Source organism: Falco naumanni, chromosome 4 (assembly GCF_017639655.2).
Source record: "Falco naumanni isolate bFalNau1 chromosome 4, bFalNau1.pat, whole genome shotgun sequence".
Classification (NCBI taxonomy): domain Eukaryota; kingdom Metazoa; phylum Chordata; class Aves; order Falconiformes; family Falconidae; genus Falco; species Falco naumanni.
The window spans coordinates 75,274,563-75,289,687 of NC_054057.1; the positions used below are offsets into that span (position 1 = coordinate 75,274,563).

Below are 15,125 nucleotides of genomic sequence, written 5' to 3' on the forward strand. Positions count from 1 at the left end.
GCGAACCCCCCGCCCCCCCCCCCGCGATGTGTGCGGTGCCAGCACTGGGCAGCACACTGGGGAGGTGGCGGTGCTGCCGGCGGGGCGCTGGTGGTGCCAGGGGTGGCCAGGGCGGGCAGCGTGCGGGTCCCTCCCCAGGGCCAGCTCACCCACCCTGCCGATGGCAGCTGGCACAACCGGACTTTGAGCCGCTTATCGGCTGGCGGAAGTGCCGGGAAGGGTGCGGAGGTGCCACCCACAAAGGTGTGTGGGGGCTACACCCAGCCGCTCCCCGCCATGGCACCCCCCTGCCAGGGGCACCCGGCACTGGGTGCAGCCCCCCAAACCCCTCGGGGGGATCTGGTGGGTGCTGCCCTGCTGGCTGCCGGGCCCGGGGGCAGGGGGCGTCGGGGCACACCCCCCCCTGGTACTCTGGGGGTGCATGAAAGGGCCCTTTGTGCCTCTCGCCATGGGGAGGGCCTAGGTGCCGTGCCAGGCTGGCAGCACACGGTGGCTCCACGCCTCAGGGCTCGGCGTCACCGTGAGTGCGGCACCCTTCGCCCGGCCCCGCGTTAATGATCCACCCGCCCGCGCTGGTGCTGCCGCCAGCCCCCAGCAGCCACCCCCGGGAGCCCTGCGTGGTGGCGGTGGCAGCAGAGCTGGGGGTCCTGGGCACGGGTGGCTCGGGGGGGCCGGCAGCTCCCTGCCCCGCGCCCCACCCCTCTGTCCCGGCACCCAGATAAGAGCGGCTGTGGGCAGCACCCATTTCCTGGCCGCGGTGTGGGTGGGAGAGCTGGCCGGGACCATGGCCATGGTGACAGTGAACCTCCGTGCTGTGACCTCCTGGGTGGGCATCGCCCGGATCTTTGCCATCGTGTTGTCCTGCCTCGCCTTCAGCTTGGTGGCCTCCACCGGGGACTTTGAGGGTCCCTATGGGACATGGTGCATGTTCACCTGGTGCTTCTGCTTTGCCGTGACGTTGCTGGTGCTGGTGCTGGAGCTGCTGGAGCTCTACTCCAAGCTGCCGCTCTCCTGGGATGACTTCACCTCGGCTTTCTCCATGCTGGCAGCATTGATGGTCTTCACCACCTCAGTGGTCTTCCCCTCCACCTTCATCAGCAGCCCTTGCAGCAGCAGCAAGTGTGCCCGGCAGGCTGTGGCCACCACCGCCTCCTGCCTCTGCTTCCTCGCCTACGCCCTCGAGGTGGGGCTTACCCGTGCCAAGCCAGGGGACATCAGCAGCTTCCTCTCCACTGTCCCTGGGCTCCTCAAGGTCTTTGAAGCCTACGTGGCTTGTCTCATCTTCTCCTTGCTGGATGCCTACAGTTCAGAAGCTGGCCTGCAGTGGTGTGTGGCTGTCTACTCCATCTGCTTCATTGTCACTCTCCTCATCATCATCTTCACCATCGGCCGGTGCCTCACCTACATGCCCTTCCCACTGGAGAAGATGCTGGTGGGCTACAATACCCTGGCCCTGATGATGTACATCACTGCCACCGTTATCTGGCCTCTCTACAGCTTCAGGGGGAAGAGCCGTCCCGACCCCTGCGACAGGAACTGCTGGTGGAACAAGTGCCTGGGGGTCACCTTCCTCACCATCTTCAACCTCATCGCCTACTTGGTGGACCTGGTCTACTCCACCAAGATGGTCTTCATCAGGGCATCTCCCTAAGGGCTGCAGGTGGCCCCGGTGGGGTGAGGGGTGGTGGGACGTGGCTGAGTGCTGGTGCGGGGCTGCCGGTGGAGCTGAGGAAGAGGCTGGACGCCTTGGAAAGCTCCTTCTCCCCACGCCGGAGCAGGGAGCCACAGGGTGCTCCCGGGGGTGCGCTCAGCCCCGTGCCCCAGGGGGCTGAGCCAGGCAGGGGGGACCGGGGTGCTCCCAGACCCCTGTGGCCAGGGGGGGCTTTGGGATTAAATTGGGTCATTTTTCACTTGCTTCTGACTCCTTTCTTCCCCTTCCCGGCTTTCTGTGGGGCCCTCTTTGGTGGCATGGGTGGCTTAGGAGTGAGAAACGGGGGGCACCGGCAGCAGTCCGGGGGGGCACAGGGCTCCTGCAAATCTTTTCTCCTTGTTGACCGGAGGGAAGCAGGGCATGACTAGGAAAAACCCAACCCGGATGCCTTTGCCTTGGCACCGGCACAGGATCCTGCCGAACAGGTTCGGGAGGAATGCGGCTGCTGGGGGGGCTGAGAGCCCTCCAGGTCCTTGTCACCTGCACCGCCAGGTCCTCATTGCCACCACTGTCCCCCCTGCCCCACGCAGGAACCCCACTGGGTTTGGTCCCAGCTACGCTGGCAGGAGCCCTGTGCCTGCTGCTTTACCCTTTGGGGGCTGCTGGGGAGTCCCCTGTCTGGGGGGACACAGGGCGGGGGGTGGCTGTCACCCAGTGTCACCCGAGCTGAGGGTGCTGAGACATGTCCCTGGGAGGACGGTGGCATCGCAGGCATACCAGGAAGAAGGCAGCAGAGAGATGCAGGCAGGGGCAGATGTGCCTGGCAGGCAGAGCTCCTGGCACGGCACTCCCGGATGTGGGATGGGTGCCACACAGGGCACCCTGGCCACTTTTGGGGCCACCGTCCCCAGCCCATGCTGCTCACTCTGCCACTGCTTGCCCTGGCCCTAGCCACAGCCTGGGGCCATCCCCACTGCCTCTGGGCTGCTGGAGCTATGGGGCATGCCAGGGCCGTCACCGCTGCCTCTGGGATCACTGCAGAGGGGGGTCCCCACCACCAAGAGATGGGACAGACCAGCTGCCACCATGGCTGCACCAGAAGGACCCAGCCTGGGACACCATGTGGCACCCATGGGTGGGTGACTGGGATCTCTGCACCCTATGCCAGGGCCAACGCTGTGGAGGGTCCCAGCACTGCCGGTGATGCCAGCGCCATGGGCTGGAGGGCTATGTGGCAGGTGTCCTCTTCGCCGGGTCTGTGTCCCCACAGTGGTCATCACCCCGTGGCACTGGATGAGGCGCCCCCTGCACCCCGGGCAGCGAGGCAGCAGCGTGTCACGGTGCCACACGTGCACAGGGCAGCACGGCACGGCATCCGTGCTGCCGGTAGGGCGGGGGGAGCCACTCGCAGCCTCCCCAGGCTTTGGGAGCAAATAAAGGGAGAACCGCAGCGGGCGGCGCAGCCCGGCCCAGTGCCCAAGCGCGGCTATTTTTAGTGCCCAGGTTGATTGAAATTCATGGAGGAAAGAGGCTGGGGACACGTGGGGACGGTGGCAGCTGAGGAGTTGTGGCACTTCGTGCCGGTAACGTGTTCGGCTGCGGGTGGCACGCGGGCGGTGCTGGCACAGGGGTGCGGTAAGGCTGGGGGGCTGGGGGCTAGGCTGGCAGTGGGGTGCAGGTGAGAGGGGGTGCAGGAAGAGGTCTGGGGGGCTCCCAGCTCCCCACACCCAGTGGGGTGGGAGAGGCCAGCCTGGGACCCCCATCGGGGCTCTGTGCCTGTGGGACACCCCAGGGTGTCTCCTGGCTGGGGCACACGGCGGCTGCGGAGGGTCCAGCCGAGCCCAGTGGGTGCAGGGACCCCTGGTGCCAGGCTGTGCCAGGGGAGCGTCCCAGTGCCGTGCCATGCCAGAGGGCGTCCCGTGCTGTGCCCTGGAGCCGGTGCAGTGCCAGGGCTGGTGCTAGTGTGATGCTGGCACAGTGCGGTGCATATGCGGTGCCGGTACAGGTCCTGGTGCCGGTGCGGTGCAGGTGGTGGTGCGGGTGAGGTCCCGGTACTGGTGAGGGTCCCAGTACTGGTGCAGTGCAGTGTGGATGCCAGTGCGGTGTGGGTCCCGGTACCGGTGCAGTACAGGTAGCGGTTTGGGTGAGGGTTCCGGTACGGGTGAGGGTCCTGGTACTGGTGAGCGTCCCAGTACCGGTGCAGTGCGGTGCGGACGCCAGTGCGGTGCAGTGTGGTGCGGGTCCCGGTGCCGGTGCGGTGCACTGCTGGTGTGGGTGCGGATCCCGGTGCCGGTGCAGTGCGGTGCCAGAGCGGTGTGGGTCCCGGTGGTGTTGCGGTGCGGTGTGGTTGCCAGTGCAGTGTGGGTCCCGGTGCCGGTGCAGTGCACTGCTGGTGTGAGTGCAGATCCCGGTGCGGGCCCCGGCGACAGTGTAGAGCGGGTCCCGGTGGTGGTGCGGTGCGGTGCCTCTGCCGGTGGGGGGCCCAGTGCGTTGCGATGCCGGCGCGGATCCCGGTGCGGTGCGGTGCCGGTGCGGGTCCCGGTGCGGTGCCGGTGCATTCCTCCCCCTAGGGGTCGGTGTGCCGCGGCGCGGGGGGGCGGTGCGGGGGGCGGCGCGCTCCTGCGCACGGCCCGGGACGGCCGGGGCACGGCGGCGGCGGGGAGCGGGCACCGCCGCGGGCCCGGGTGAGTGCGGCCGGGGCGGCGGGGGCGGGGCAGGGCGGGAGGGGAGCGCTGGGGAGCGGGGGCCCGGGCCGTGGGGAGCGGTGCCGGTGCATGCGGGTCCCGGCCCCCCCGTGCCCCCAGCCCGCCGCCGCCCCGGCATCGCGGCCGGCCGGAGCCCCCGGGCACCTCTGGAGCCCCCCCCCCCCCCCCCCCCCCGCCCCCGGCGGGACATCCGCCTCCCGGGCCAGCCCCAGCCGCCACCCCCCCCACCCCGGACCGCTCCGAGCTGCCCCGGTGCCGGGATGGGGCAGGGGTCGCGGCACCCTGGGGTGCCCCGTGCTCACCGGGAAGCCCCGGGGTCCCCCCTCCCTCCCTGCCGCATGCCGGGGCTGCCTCTGCCCCCCGGCCCGGGGCAGTGGGTTCCCGGGGCTGGGTGAGGAAGCCCCCCCGGGGGGGGGTTATGGCTTCCCGCAGCCCGGCACCAGCGCTCAGCCCTCCGCCCTGCCAGCGGGTGCCCCCGTGTCCCCCAGGGGCGCTGCTGTGTCCCTCAGTGCCCCCGGGGATGCCCCTGCATCCCCAGCTGGACAAGCTGCCCCCAGACAAGACCCCTTGTGAGCCCCCACCTGCCCCCTCCAAGGCCTGGTCCCCTGTTTGGAGGGGGCTGCTGGGGGGGGCTCGCATCCCCTCCCTGCCCCATGGGGCTGGGGGCCGCAGCCAGGAGCCCCCTGAGCTGCTCTGTTACTCACCCTGAGCATCCCCAGCCCCTGCTGAAGCAGGGTCCGGGGGGCCAAGCAGGGGCTGAGGGGCTGAGCAGGGCAGCCTGGCAGTGCCACTGGCTGGAACGGGTGCTGGGGGGCAGCCCTGGGCTGGGGGCTCGAGCCTAAGGAAGGGACATTCCATGCCAGGATGTGACCATGGGTGCTCCCTGGGAGCAGCCCCCCCCCGGGCAGGCCAGAGCGTGGGTGCCCAGGGGTGGGTCCTCATGAGCGTCGGCAGGCCTGCTCCCACCCCAGTGTCCCTGCAACCCCCTCGCTGCGCTGGACACTGCGGTTGGGTGTGGATGTGGACCCCAAAAGGATGGCACCGTGTTTGGGGGACGACATGTGTGCTCCAAAACGGCTGCCTAGGGAAGCGGGTGCTTGCTTGGCAGGGAAGGGGTTAACGCCAGGGGGCTTTCGGGGTGCCAGGGTGTCCCCAGCCGGGTACACCCAGGCTGCTGCTCACACCGGTGACCTCACGCCACTGCCATGGCAACCGCTCATGAAGTCACCGGTGCTGAGAGCGGGGCGGCTGCCTCCAGCGTGGGGTGATGGGATGGGAGCGTGGGAGGCTGGCGAGTGCCAGCCCGCCCCCCTCACCGCACCCCCCGGGTCCCCCGCAGAATGAGCTGTGCCCCCGCCAGCGTCCACGCCTCCGCCTGACCCCTGCCACCATGCTCATCAAGGAGTACCGCATCTGTATGCCGCTCACCACCGAGGAGGTGAGTGGGGGGCGGGGGGGGGGGCGGGGCTGCCTGTGCCCCTGGGGCCAGGTAGGAAGCAGGGGGGTGTTGGTTGGGAAGAGGGGTGCAGAGGTAGGAGAGCCCCGAGCTCCCCGCCATGGGTGCCAGGGACAGCTGCAGGCACCCACTGGTGGAGGAGGCTGTGAGTGGGGGTCCCATACCCGCAGCAGTGGGGTGCCAGGGCATCAGGTCCCTGCCTGGAGAGCGGCTGGGGGACACGGCAGCCCCTTTTGGTGTCCCCTCGTGGCACGGCTTGTGGCAGGGACTGTCTGCCTCGGCCAAGCTGCTGAGGTGTGCTTTGGGCTCGCGTGCTCTGTGCGAGTGCTGAGCCGTGTTTTGGGGTGCAGGCAGGGGGGATGTTGCATTCCTGAGCACGGTGACCTTGGGGCACCGAGCCTGATGGCAGCGCAGGGGGCTGCTCGGGGGCAGCCCAATGCCAGCACCATGGGATGAGCCTGCAGGCAAAGGGCACCGGGTGTTTGGGTGCCCGCAGCACCACAGCGCTCGGGGCGACTGCTCCGATGGGGACCACAGGCTCAATCCCTGCTCCGGCAGGGAGTCTGAATCTCCATCGGCAAACAGCGGTGATGGCTAGCAGCCGGTGGCATCTCCGGCCAAAGGTCGCTCCTGAGCACCTGGAGCCGATGGGGCCGTTTCAGGGAGCGGGGAGGCACGTCAAGGTGCCCACGGCAGCAGCACCAGCCCTCCCTGGGTGCTGGGTTTGTGTTCGCACCTGGGGAAGGTTTTCAATTAGGCGGAGAGAGGCGATAAGATCGCGCTGTCGGTTAGGGTGATGGATGGGATCTTCAGCAGAACAATAAAACACTTATTGCACAGCCACATCATCAAATACATGCAGACACGTATTTATATCCATATCCATATCTCTATTATATATATGGTTTCTCCTGGCTCCCAGGTTGCTTGCTGGGCAGAAAGCCTCTAGGCATTCTGCACGGCACTTGGGCACTGGGGAAGAGCCTGGGGGGGCAGGATCTGGCCCTCGCCTGGGTGCTGGAGGAGCCCAGGGGCAGAGAGGTGAAACAGGGTACTCCAAGAGACCCCTGCCTGCTGCACAGCCCGGGGTCTGACACCCGTTTGCTCCGTGCCTCAGTTTCCCCTCTCAGTGGTGTGCCTGGAAAGCCATTAGCCCCCAGTGCTGGGGGGGCTCTGGGGCAGGGGTGGCAGTGCTGAGGCCGGGCGCTGTGGTTGCAGTACCGCGTGGGGCAGCTCTACACCATCAGCAAGCACAGTCACCAGGAGAGCGAGAAGGGCGAGGGCGTGGAGGTGGTGAAGAACGAGCCTCACGAGGACCCCATCCACGGCCCTGGCCAGTTCACCGAGAAGCGCGTCCACCTCTCCAGGTGAGGCTGTGGCTTTGGCAAGGGCTGCTGGGTGGAGAGGGGGGCCCCACATCTCTGGGTAAGCACCGTGGTGGGCGGCATGCGCAGGCAGTGAGTAGCCCCATCCCTCCCTCCAAAATTCCCAGGGAACATCCTTTCTGGGTCCTTGACACCCTGCAGTATGGCTGCGCCCATCTCCCAGGGGTGCCTCTATCTTCAGGGCAGCACCCGTCTCCCAGGGGTGCACCCAAGTCCTGGAGTGCACCCATCTTTGGGGCCTGCACCCGACTTCAGGGGCTGCACCTATCTCTCGGGGTGTGCCCATTCTCCCAGGCATGCACCCATCTTCAGGGACTGCACTCATCACCCAGGGTGCACCCACATCTTCCTAAGGGTGCACCCCTCTCTGGCAGCCATACCCATCTCCTGGGGTGCACCCATCTTCAGGGCATGCACCCATCTTGTAGGGGTGCACCCCTCTCCCGGTGGACACCCATCTCTGGGTACCGGTGGGTGCCTGGGCTGCAGCACAGGGCTTGGCAGGGATGCTCCGGCTGCTGCTCAGCCCATCCCTGGGGGTGTCCCTGTGTCCCCACACGCAGCCCCAAGTGCTCGTTGGGCAGCTGCTGGCATCCAGAGCTGCTGTCCCCATGTCCCCGCTGCCAGCTGCGGCACGGGCATCGGCTGCCTCCCCGCCAGGGAGTAGCTGGCGTGAGACAGGCTATTTTTAGCCACAGCACTCACGATTCCCCTCTCGGGGATGGTATTTATAACGCATGCAAATTAATCAAAACCCACCTCCCAGCTCCCCTGGGGGCCTGCCGGGGCCTGATCCTGCCCAGGGAGTGTGGGCAGCTGCAGGGTGCTGGGCAGGGTGGGCAGGGTGCTTGGGGGGGATAGGAGCACCCTGGGGTCCTGGCCCTGCGCTGGTGGAGGGGGTCCTTGGGGAAGGGATGGGATGGGGGTCCCTGGAGGGGAGGTAAGGGTGCCTGGGGAGCAGGTGGGGGTCCTGGGGAGAGGACTGAGGCACTGGGGTGGAGCTGAGGGTCCTGGGGAGGTGGCACGGGTCCCTGTAGGGGGGTTCCTAGGGTGGAGGTGAGGGTCCTGGGGTGGAGGTGAGTATCCTGGGGAGGTGGCATAGGTCCCTGGGGGGGGGGGGGGGGAGGGGCGGTCCTGGGGTGCAGATGAGGGTTCTGAGGAGGTGGCGGGGGTCTCTGGGGAGGGGTCCCGGGGTGGAGGTGGTGCAGGGGTTCCTGGGTAGTGATGGAGTGCAGGTGAGGGTCCCTGGGGGGATCTTGGGGTGGAGAGTGCAGGGGGGGTGCTGGGGTAGAAGTGAGGGTCCCTGGGGAGGGGATGGGGGTCCTGGAGCTGGGGCTGTGCCATGTGGGGCTGTGGCAGAGCAGGGCCAGTGGCACTGGGCAGAGCTGTGCCCGCCATCCATGTCCTGCCCTGAGCGGATCCCCCCCTGCCGCCACCCCCTGCAGCAAACTGCCAAGCTGGGCACGGGCAGTGACCCCCCGCATCTTCTACATCACGGAGAAGGCCTGGAACTACTACCCCTACACCATCACCGGTGAGCCCTGGGCAGGGTGCGGGGACGGGCACCTGGGCACCCTGCCCCTCTCTGGCAGCAGTGGTGGGCTGCCAGGGGAGCCCGGCCATGGCCACTACACCCTACCTGCTCTCACCGCTCCCTCTCTCCCCCTTGGTGCCATCCGGTGATGCCACCCCGTGATGCTGATGTGCCATGGTGTCCCTGCAGAGTACACGGTAAGGAGATGGCACTGGGGAGACATGGACCCTTCCCCAGCACTTAGCATGGCTGGGGAGGGGGCACTGGGGTGGGTGTCCTCCAGGTCTGTGTGTCCCTTGGGGTCAGCACTTTAAGAGGTGGGCATCCCTTGGGGTTGGGTGTCCCTTGGGGTGGGTGTCCCCCAGGGCTGGGTGTCCTTTGGGGTCAGCACTTTTAGAGCTGGGTGTCCCTTGAGGTGGGTGTCCCCCAGGGCTGGGTATCCCTTGGGGTTAGCGTTTTTAGGGGTGAGTGTCCTTTGGGGTGGGTGTCCTTGGGGCTGGACATTCCTTGGGATTGGGTGTCCTTGGGGCTGGGCATCCCTTGGGGTGTGTGTCCCTCAGGATGGGCATCCCTGGGAGTGGGTGTCCCTCAGGACGGGCGTCCCTTGGGGGCCAGCTGATGGCTGCTCCCTGCAGTGCTCCTTCCTGCCCAAGTTCTCCATTTACATCGAGACCAAGTACGAGGACAACTGCGGGGACAGTGAGAACGTGAGTCTGCACCACAGCTGAGACCTGGCAAACTCATCGGGGGTAGGGGGTGGGGGACGGGACACAGCTATGCAGCTGGTGCCTCTCCCCCTCTCTCCCCTCCCCAGATCTTCCACAGCGATAAAATCCTGGGCGACCACGAGGTCTCCTTCCTGGACATCGCCTTCGACGAGATCCCCGAGCGGTACTACCGCAGCCTGGAGGTAGCACGGCTGGGGGTGGAGTGGGGTCTCCAGGGCCACCTCCTTGTCCCCTGTCCTGGGGGGCTCACGGCCCTGCTCTGCTTCCCCCAGGACCCCCGTTTCTTCAGCTCCACCAAGACGGGCCGGGGGCCGCTGCGGGAGGGCTGGCGCCAGCACACCAAGCCCATCATGTGCTCCTACAAGCTGGTGAGCGTCAAGTTCGAGGTGTGGGGGCTGCAGACGCGGGTGGAGCAGTTCGTGCACAAGGTGAGGGGGGCCCAGGCTGGAGTGGGGGGACACTGGGGGGACAGTGACAGTGTGCTGACCCCTACATTGCATTGCAGGTGATCCGGGACATCCTGCTGATCGGGCACCGGCAGGCTTTCGCCTGGGTGGACGAGTGGTGCGGTGAGTCTGCGGGGCCACCCGGGTGAGGGGGGAACACAGTCCAGGGTGGCTGTGGACCCCCAGGGTGGGAGGGGGCTGCAGGTTTAACTGCCGATGCCACTAACCCCATGGGCAGCTCCCACTGTTCCCCCGGCTCCCCTGCAACCTGCTGCCTGCTCCCCCTGCTCTGCTCCCCCTGCTCCCATGCCTGCCTGCCCCCACACGCTGCCCCCTGCGCACTGCCCCCCGCACCTGCCTGCCCCGCTGCATGCCTGGGGAAGGTTTGGCTGGAGCAGGGGCAAGGGAGAGGAGCCCCAGCATCCCTGCCTGCGCTGCCTGCATGCCTGGTCTGGCAGGGAGACACGCTTCAGGCGGCTGCCACATGCAGACACCGGGCCTGGAGCCCCATGTTTGGCGATGGCCAGCACGGGGGCTGGCATGGGCACGGGGCCGTCCCGGTGAGCGGCTCTCTGCCTTCCAGACATGTCCCTGGAAGAGGTCCGGGCCTTCGAGACTCAGATGCAAGTGGCCACAAACCAAAAGCTGGGGAGCCAGCACCCCTAACCCCCGCTGCCTGCAGGGGACGGAGACCCCGGACCCTGCCACGCTGCCTGCAGGCGGGTGCAGGTGGGGGGGCTTGTGCACAATGCATGCTGAGCCCCCCCTGCACCCTGCGGCGGAGGGTCCCCCCACTGCCCAGCTGCCCTCCCCTGCCTGCGCTGCCTGTCCATCCCTTCCCTGCTGCTGGCTGGGCTGGTGCTGGAGCGGGGGGCTGGCTGCACCGCCCAGTGTCCCCTTCTCTACCCATCCCCCTGTCCCCAGCCCCTGTCCCCTTCCCCGTCCCCAGCTCGGGGGGAAGCCGGTGAGCAGGGCACAGGTTGCCCCAAGATGATGGGGTGCAGGATGCGGCTGTGCCGAGCGGTCCCAAGCCCGGCTGTGCTCGGCAGGGATGACGATGGAGGAGGTGCGGCGCTACGAGCGGGAGACACAGGAGGCCACCAACGAGCTCATCGGCCTGGTGGCACCCACCATCTCGGTCAGCGAGGTGGGGCAGCCCACAGCCACGCACTCGGCCCCTGCCAGCGCCCCCTCCACCCCCCTTGGCGACGAGGCCCCCGATTTCCTCACTCCTCCCAAGACTCGCCCGCGCAAGAAGTCGGCACCGGAGACCCTGACGCTGCCCGCACTGCGGGAACGTGCCAGCGCAGAGTGATGCCGGCAGTGCCGCACCGTGCTACCTCCCCGGCTGGACTGTGCCAGCCCTGCTGCCCACCACGGCCCCTCCAACAGGTGCCAACCCCAGGGAGGGACCCACTGTCGGGGCGCAGGGAGCCCCGGGGGGGTACCAGCCTCTCTGAACCATCGCGGGTGCCCACGTGGGTCCTTGCCAGCACTGCTATGCCAGACCTGCTGGCTGCACGGGGAGGGGATGATGCCAGGCCAGCAGGGGTCCCTGGCAGCATCGGGCGATGCCACAGGAGCCGGTTTGCTTGGCTCCACCTGCCCAGTTTCTGCAGGGGCTGTCGAAGCTGGCGAGCAGCAGGGCGGCAGCACCCAGTGCCCGTGTGCCGTGGCTGCGGTGGGTGCCGGTGCCAGGCTGAGCATCTGCAGAGGCTGGCAAGTGATTCTGCAGCACCATGCTGCAGGGTGGGCACCAGCGCAGGGGCCCAGCACGTGTGACAGTGACAGTGACAGCTGGGTGCTGGGCTGGGGCTCCGTGTGGGACCCCAGGGGCTGCACAGCCCCATGCACGGCAGGTCCCGCAGTTGGGGTCCCCTTTGCCATCCCTCCAGAGGCTGTGGCTGCCCAAGATGGCTGGGGCAGGCTCAGCCCTCCGTTTTCTTTGGGAAAACAAAGGCCTTTTTGGAAATAAAGCTCAAGACATGTCAGCCAGCTGCTGGCAGTGGTTTATTTGGCACCACGGAGGGGTGCCATGCCTGTGCCGGGGTGCTGCATCCCCTGGGTCTGGATGTGTGCAGTGAGGATGGCTGATCTTGTGATGGGGAGACAGGGTCCTGGGACAGGGCAGAGAGCAGCTGGGGTTTGGGTGGGTAAGGCAGGCAGGACTGGGTCAGCCCAGCACCGGGGCGATGCCCCCAGCAGCACTGGGCTCCTCTCCCTGCCAGTCATCACCATCCTCCAGCTCCTCGGCGCCTGGCACAGCCGATGTCGCTGGCCCCAGCAGGGTGATGTAGTAGGAGCTGCAGTAGACTGGTGCCTTGTTGGGGCTAGAGTAGACCTGCTCGGGCCGGAGTGAGGCAAAGGGGTTGGTGGCGTAGCCCATGATGTGCATCTCGAGCTCCACCAGGATCTGCAGGGAGGACTTCAGCTCCTGCTCGCTGCCGGGAGAGGGGGAGGACAGGCCCGTTACCGGCTGGCAGTGCTGGCATACCGGGGACAGCAGGGCCATGCTTACCTGTAGACAGTGAAGAGGGCGGGCAGGCGGTAGTCCCGCAGCAGCAGGAGGGTGGGCAGCCAGCCTGCCAGCAGGTCTGGGCAGGCGTGGAAACCTGCAGGGACACAGCAGTAACGGTTCCACCTCCCTGCTGTCCCACCCCAGCCCAGGACAAAACTGGCTCTAACAGCACCCGCTCCGTGCTGGAGACCCCTGGGGTGCGTGGTGAAGCTGGCAATAGGGCTTAGAAACCCTTAAGGTGGGTCCTGTCTCCCCACCAGTATGAGGGGCACCCCTGGCGCTGAGTCCTGGGCCACTGCACTGAGACCTGAGGGCAGGGACTCCTTTGGGTGCTGCTCACACCCACTGACCAGCAGGTGGGTGGTGGCGAGTGCCTGGGGGGGCATGAGGCAGCCAAGCCCCAGGGGTTCACCCTGGCTGCCTGTTGTGGCTTGGCGCAAAGCCCTGGGTATGTCCCAGGCCACCAGCAGGCTCAGTCCCAGGCACTGCCAGGCTGCTCAGGGACTACCCTGCACCCTGCCAAGGATGTCCCTCTCAAGGCAGTGGGCTGGCGAGGGGCCAGGCCCCTCTGTGGTGCAGGCACTCACCCGGGTGAAAGCCCACCACCAGGTCAGGGCGGGCGGCCAGCTTGGTCTCCACGTGGCTTTCCCAGAAGTCGTGGTAAAGCCCCTTGTAGCTGCTGAGATAGACCCTTCCCCGGGGTGCTGGCTTGGCCAGGGGTGGCCTCATGATGGGTCCATTGACCACATCCACTCCAATCATCACCACCTCCATGCCCCAGTGCCCTGGGAACATCCGTGTCAGCTCATCGTAGTCCGTCAGCCGGGTGTTGAGGGTCTCAACATGGGATGCCCCCACCACATGCACAGTGAGGGCCTTGGTGAGGGGGTTGATGCCAAAAAGCTGCAGCCCCAAGCCGATGGTGAGCGGCCGCGAGTGGAAGTCAGTGACCAGCCGCCGGACGGATTCGCACAGCTCTCTATCCTCCGGCCGGGGCTTCCCGGCATTGGCCCAGAGGATAGTCATGTACCGCCCAGACAGGATGGCACCCAGCTTCTCCTCCAGCTGCCCCTGCATGGAGAACCAGTCCTCCCAGCCCTCCACATCCCAGGCGGGTTTTGTCCAGGTGTCCGTGGGGAAGGGGATGTCTCCTGTGGGGTAGGAAGAAGTGCTGGAGGTCGCAGTGGTGGCCCCGCAACCCAGGCTGCCTGTCCCACCTGGGCTGCAGGGGTGCTGGATCCGACCAGGGGAGCTGGAGCCAAGGGGAGGGACCCCACATCCCTCCCCAGGACACATGCAGCCTGAGGAGGGGGCGCTCAGGCAGGCTGGGTGGGGACACGCAGGGTGGGAGCAGTGTTCCCTGCCCCACCTGTGAAGATGAGCCACTCCACCAACCGATCCAGGGCCACCAGCTTCAGCTTCTTGCAGAACTTCTTGTGCAGCGGCCAGTTGGCACGCTGGCACACCACGCCGCAGTAGTACACATTTTGGCACCTGGGGAGAGAGGGACAGCACAGGCAGCCACAGGGGCGGGGGGGCAGGATCCAACCCACCAAGCCTGGCTCCCTGCCACCCCCTCCCAGGGTTGCATCGCTGTTTTGGGGGTGTCCTGTGGCTGGAGGTGGGCGCAGGGGCCAGACACCCCCAGCTTTACCCCAACCACTGGGCTGGAAGTGAGGGGACAGATCTAGCCCCCATGTGTCAGACCCGCTCCCCCCTCCCGTACCTCTTGCATCGCCGGAGGCTTTTGGGGTCAGGGAGGGCATCGGGGAGCTTCTTGCATTCGGCGCAAAACTTGAAGGTGTCCTCCATCTTCTGGAACATGTCGAAGTAAGTCCGGATGCCAAAATCACTGCCGCTCTTCCTCCCATCCATGGCAGACCTGCAGACATCAGTGGGGTGGGGAGCAGGACCCTCACGGCAGGGCTGATGTTCCCCCTCCAAGGCTGCCAGGATTTTTAGCTCCAGCCAAGAGCATCCTGGCCCGGGGGGGGATGGGGAGCTGGGGAGTGGGCTGGTGAGGGGCACACCCAGAAGCCCCATCAGAGCAGCCCACATGTGTGCTGAGCCAGGAAGGTGGGACGAGCCAGGGGAGATGCTCCAGCTGTCAGCACAACACAAGATGCTCTGGCCGGGGAGGGGGGGAAACACACCCATGGCAGCACCCATGGGTGCTCACTCACTTGTAGTCCTCGTAGCTCTTCATGTTGAGCTTCTGAAGGATGACGTGGGACAGCCCCGGTACGTTGTGGTCCATGGCCTGGAAGCCCAGCGAGTCCACGTCGGGAGCAGTCACCGCTGGCTCCTTCACAGACTTCTTGGGGCGGCTGGTTCTGGTGGCAGTGCCTGCACATTGCTGGGCCATGGCGGCTGCAGGAGAGCGGGGCACGGGCGAGGGGGCAGGTTCGCGGGTCCCAGGCTGCCGTCGGGATCTCCCACACCGCCCACTGCCCCTACGCTGCCTCCCGCCCGCCATCCCGTTGCTGTTGCTCGTTGCTCCTTGCTTGTCCGGGGAACGGAGGAGGCGAGGCGGGTGAAGCTGGTGACCGGCCGCACGTCCCTGCTGGCGAGGGGGAGCTGGGCTCAAATGTCAGCCCCGAGGAGATAGTGGCACAGGAGCGGCCGCAGCCCCTCCAGCAGGAATCAGATAGCGGAGCTATTCTGGTCATGCCCTCCCAGGGAACGGGCCAACCCGCCCCAGG

At 67.0% G+C, this 15,125-nt stretch overlaps 3 protein-coding genes across 3 annotated transcripts; 2 read left to right on the plus strand and 1 right to left on the minus strand.

The window, feature by feature from the left end:
- Positions 1-46: 46 nt before the first annotated feature.
- On the plus strand, positions 47-1,910 carry LOC121086515 (myeloid-associated differentiation marker-like). Its single transcript, XM_040590396.1, has one exon. It carries the CDS (start codon positions 785-787, stop codon positions 1,649-1,651), a length of 867 nt encoding a protein of 288 aa, XP_040446330.1. The 5' UTR covers positions 47-784; the 3' UTR covers positions 1,652-1,910.
- A 2,381-nt stretch (positions 1,911-4,291) lies between these two features.
- Positions 4,292-11,896, plus strand: LOC121086512 (cytoplasmic phosphatidylinositol transfer protein 1-like). The gene is made up of 10 exons (XM_040590393.1): positions 4,292-4,335; positions 5,696-5,794; positions 7,031-7,179; positions 8,643-8,731; positions 8,921-8,928; positions 9,367-9,438; positions 9,546-9,641; positions 9,732-9,887; positions 9,965-10,028; positions 10,955-11,896. The coding sequence occupies exons 2-10, from the start codon at positions 5,747-5,749 to the stop codon at positions 11,218-11,220; spliced, it is 948 nt and encodes a 315-aa protein (XP_040446327.1). The 5' UTR covers positions 4,292-4,335; positions 5,696-5,746; the 3' UTR covers positions 11,221-11,896.
- Positions 11,897-11,902: 6 nt separating this feature from the next.
- On the minus strand, positions 11,903-15,120 carry MSS51 (MSS51 mitochondrial translational activator). Its single transcript, XM_040590374.1, has 6 exons — positions 14,607-15,120; positions 14,150-14,305; positions 13,793-13,917; positions 13,011-13,574; positions 12,424-12,517; positions 11,903-12,346 (listed from the first exon to the last, which is right to left on the minus strand). Exons 1-6 carry the CDS (start codon positions 14,897-14,899, stop codon positions 12,079-12,081), a joined length of 1,500 nt encoding a protein of 499 aa, XP_040446308.1. The 5' UTR covers positions 14,900-15,120; the 3' UTR covers positions 11,903-12,078.
- Between the last annotated feature and the right edge of the window lie 5 nt (positions 15,121-15,125).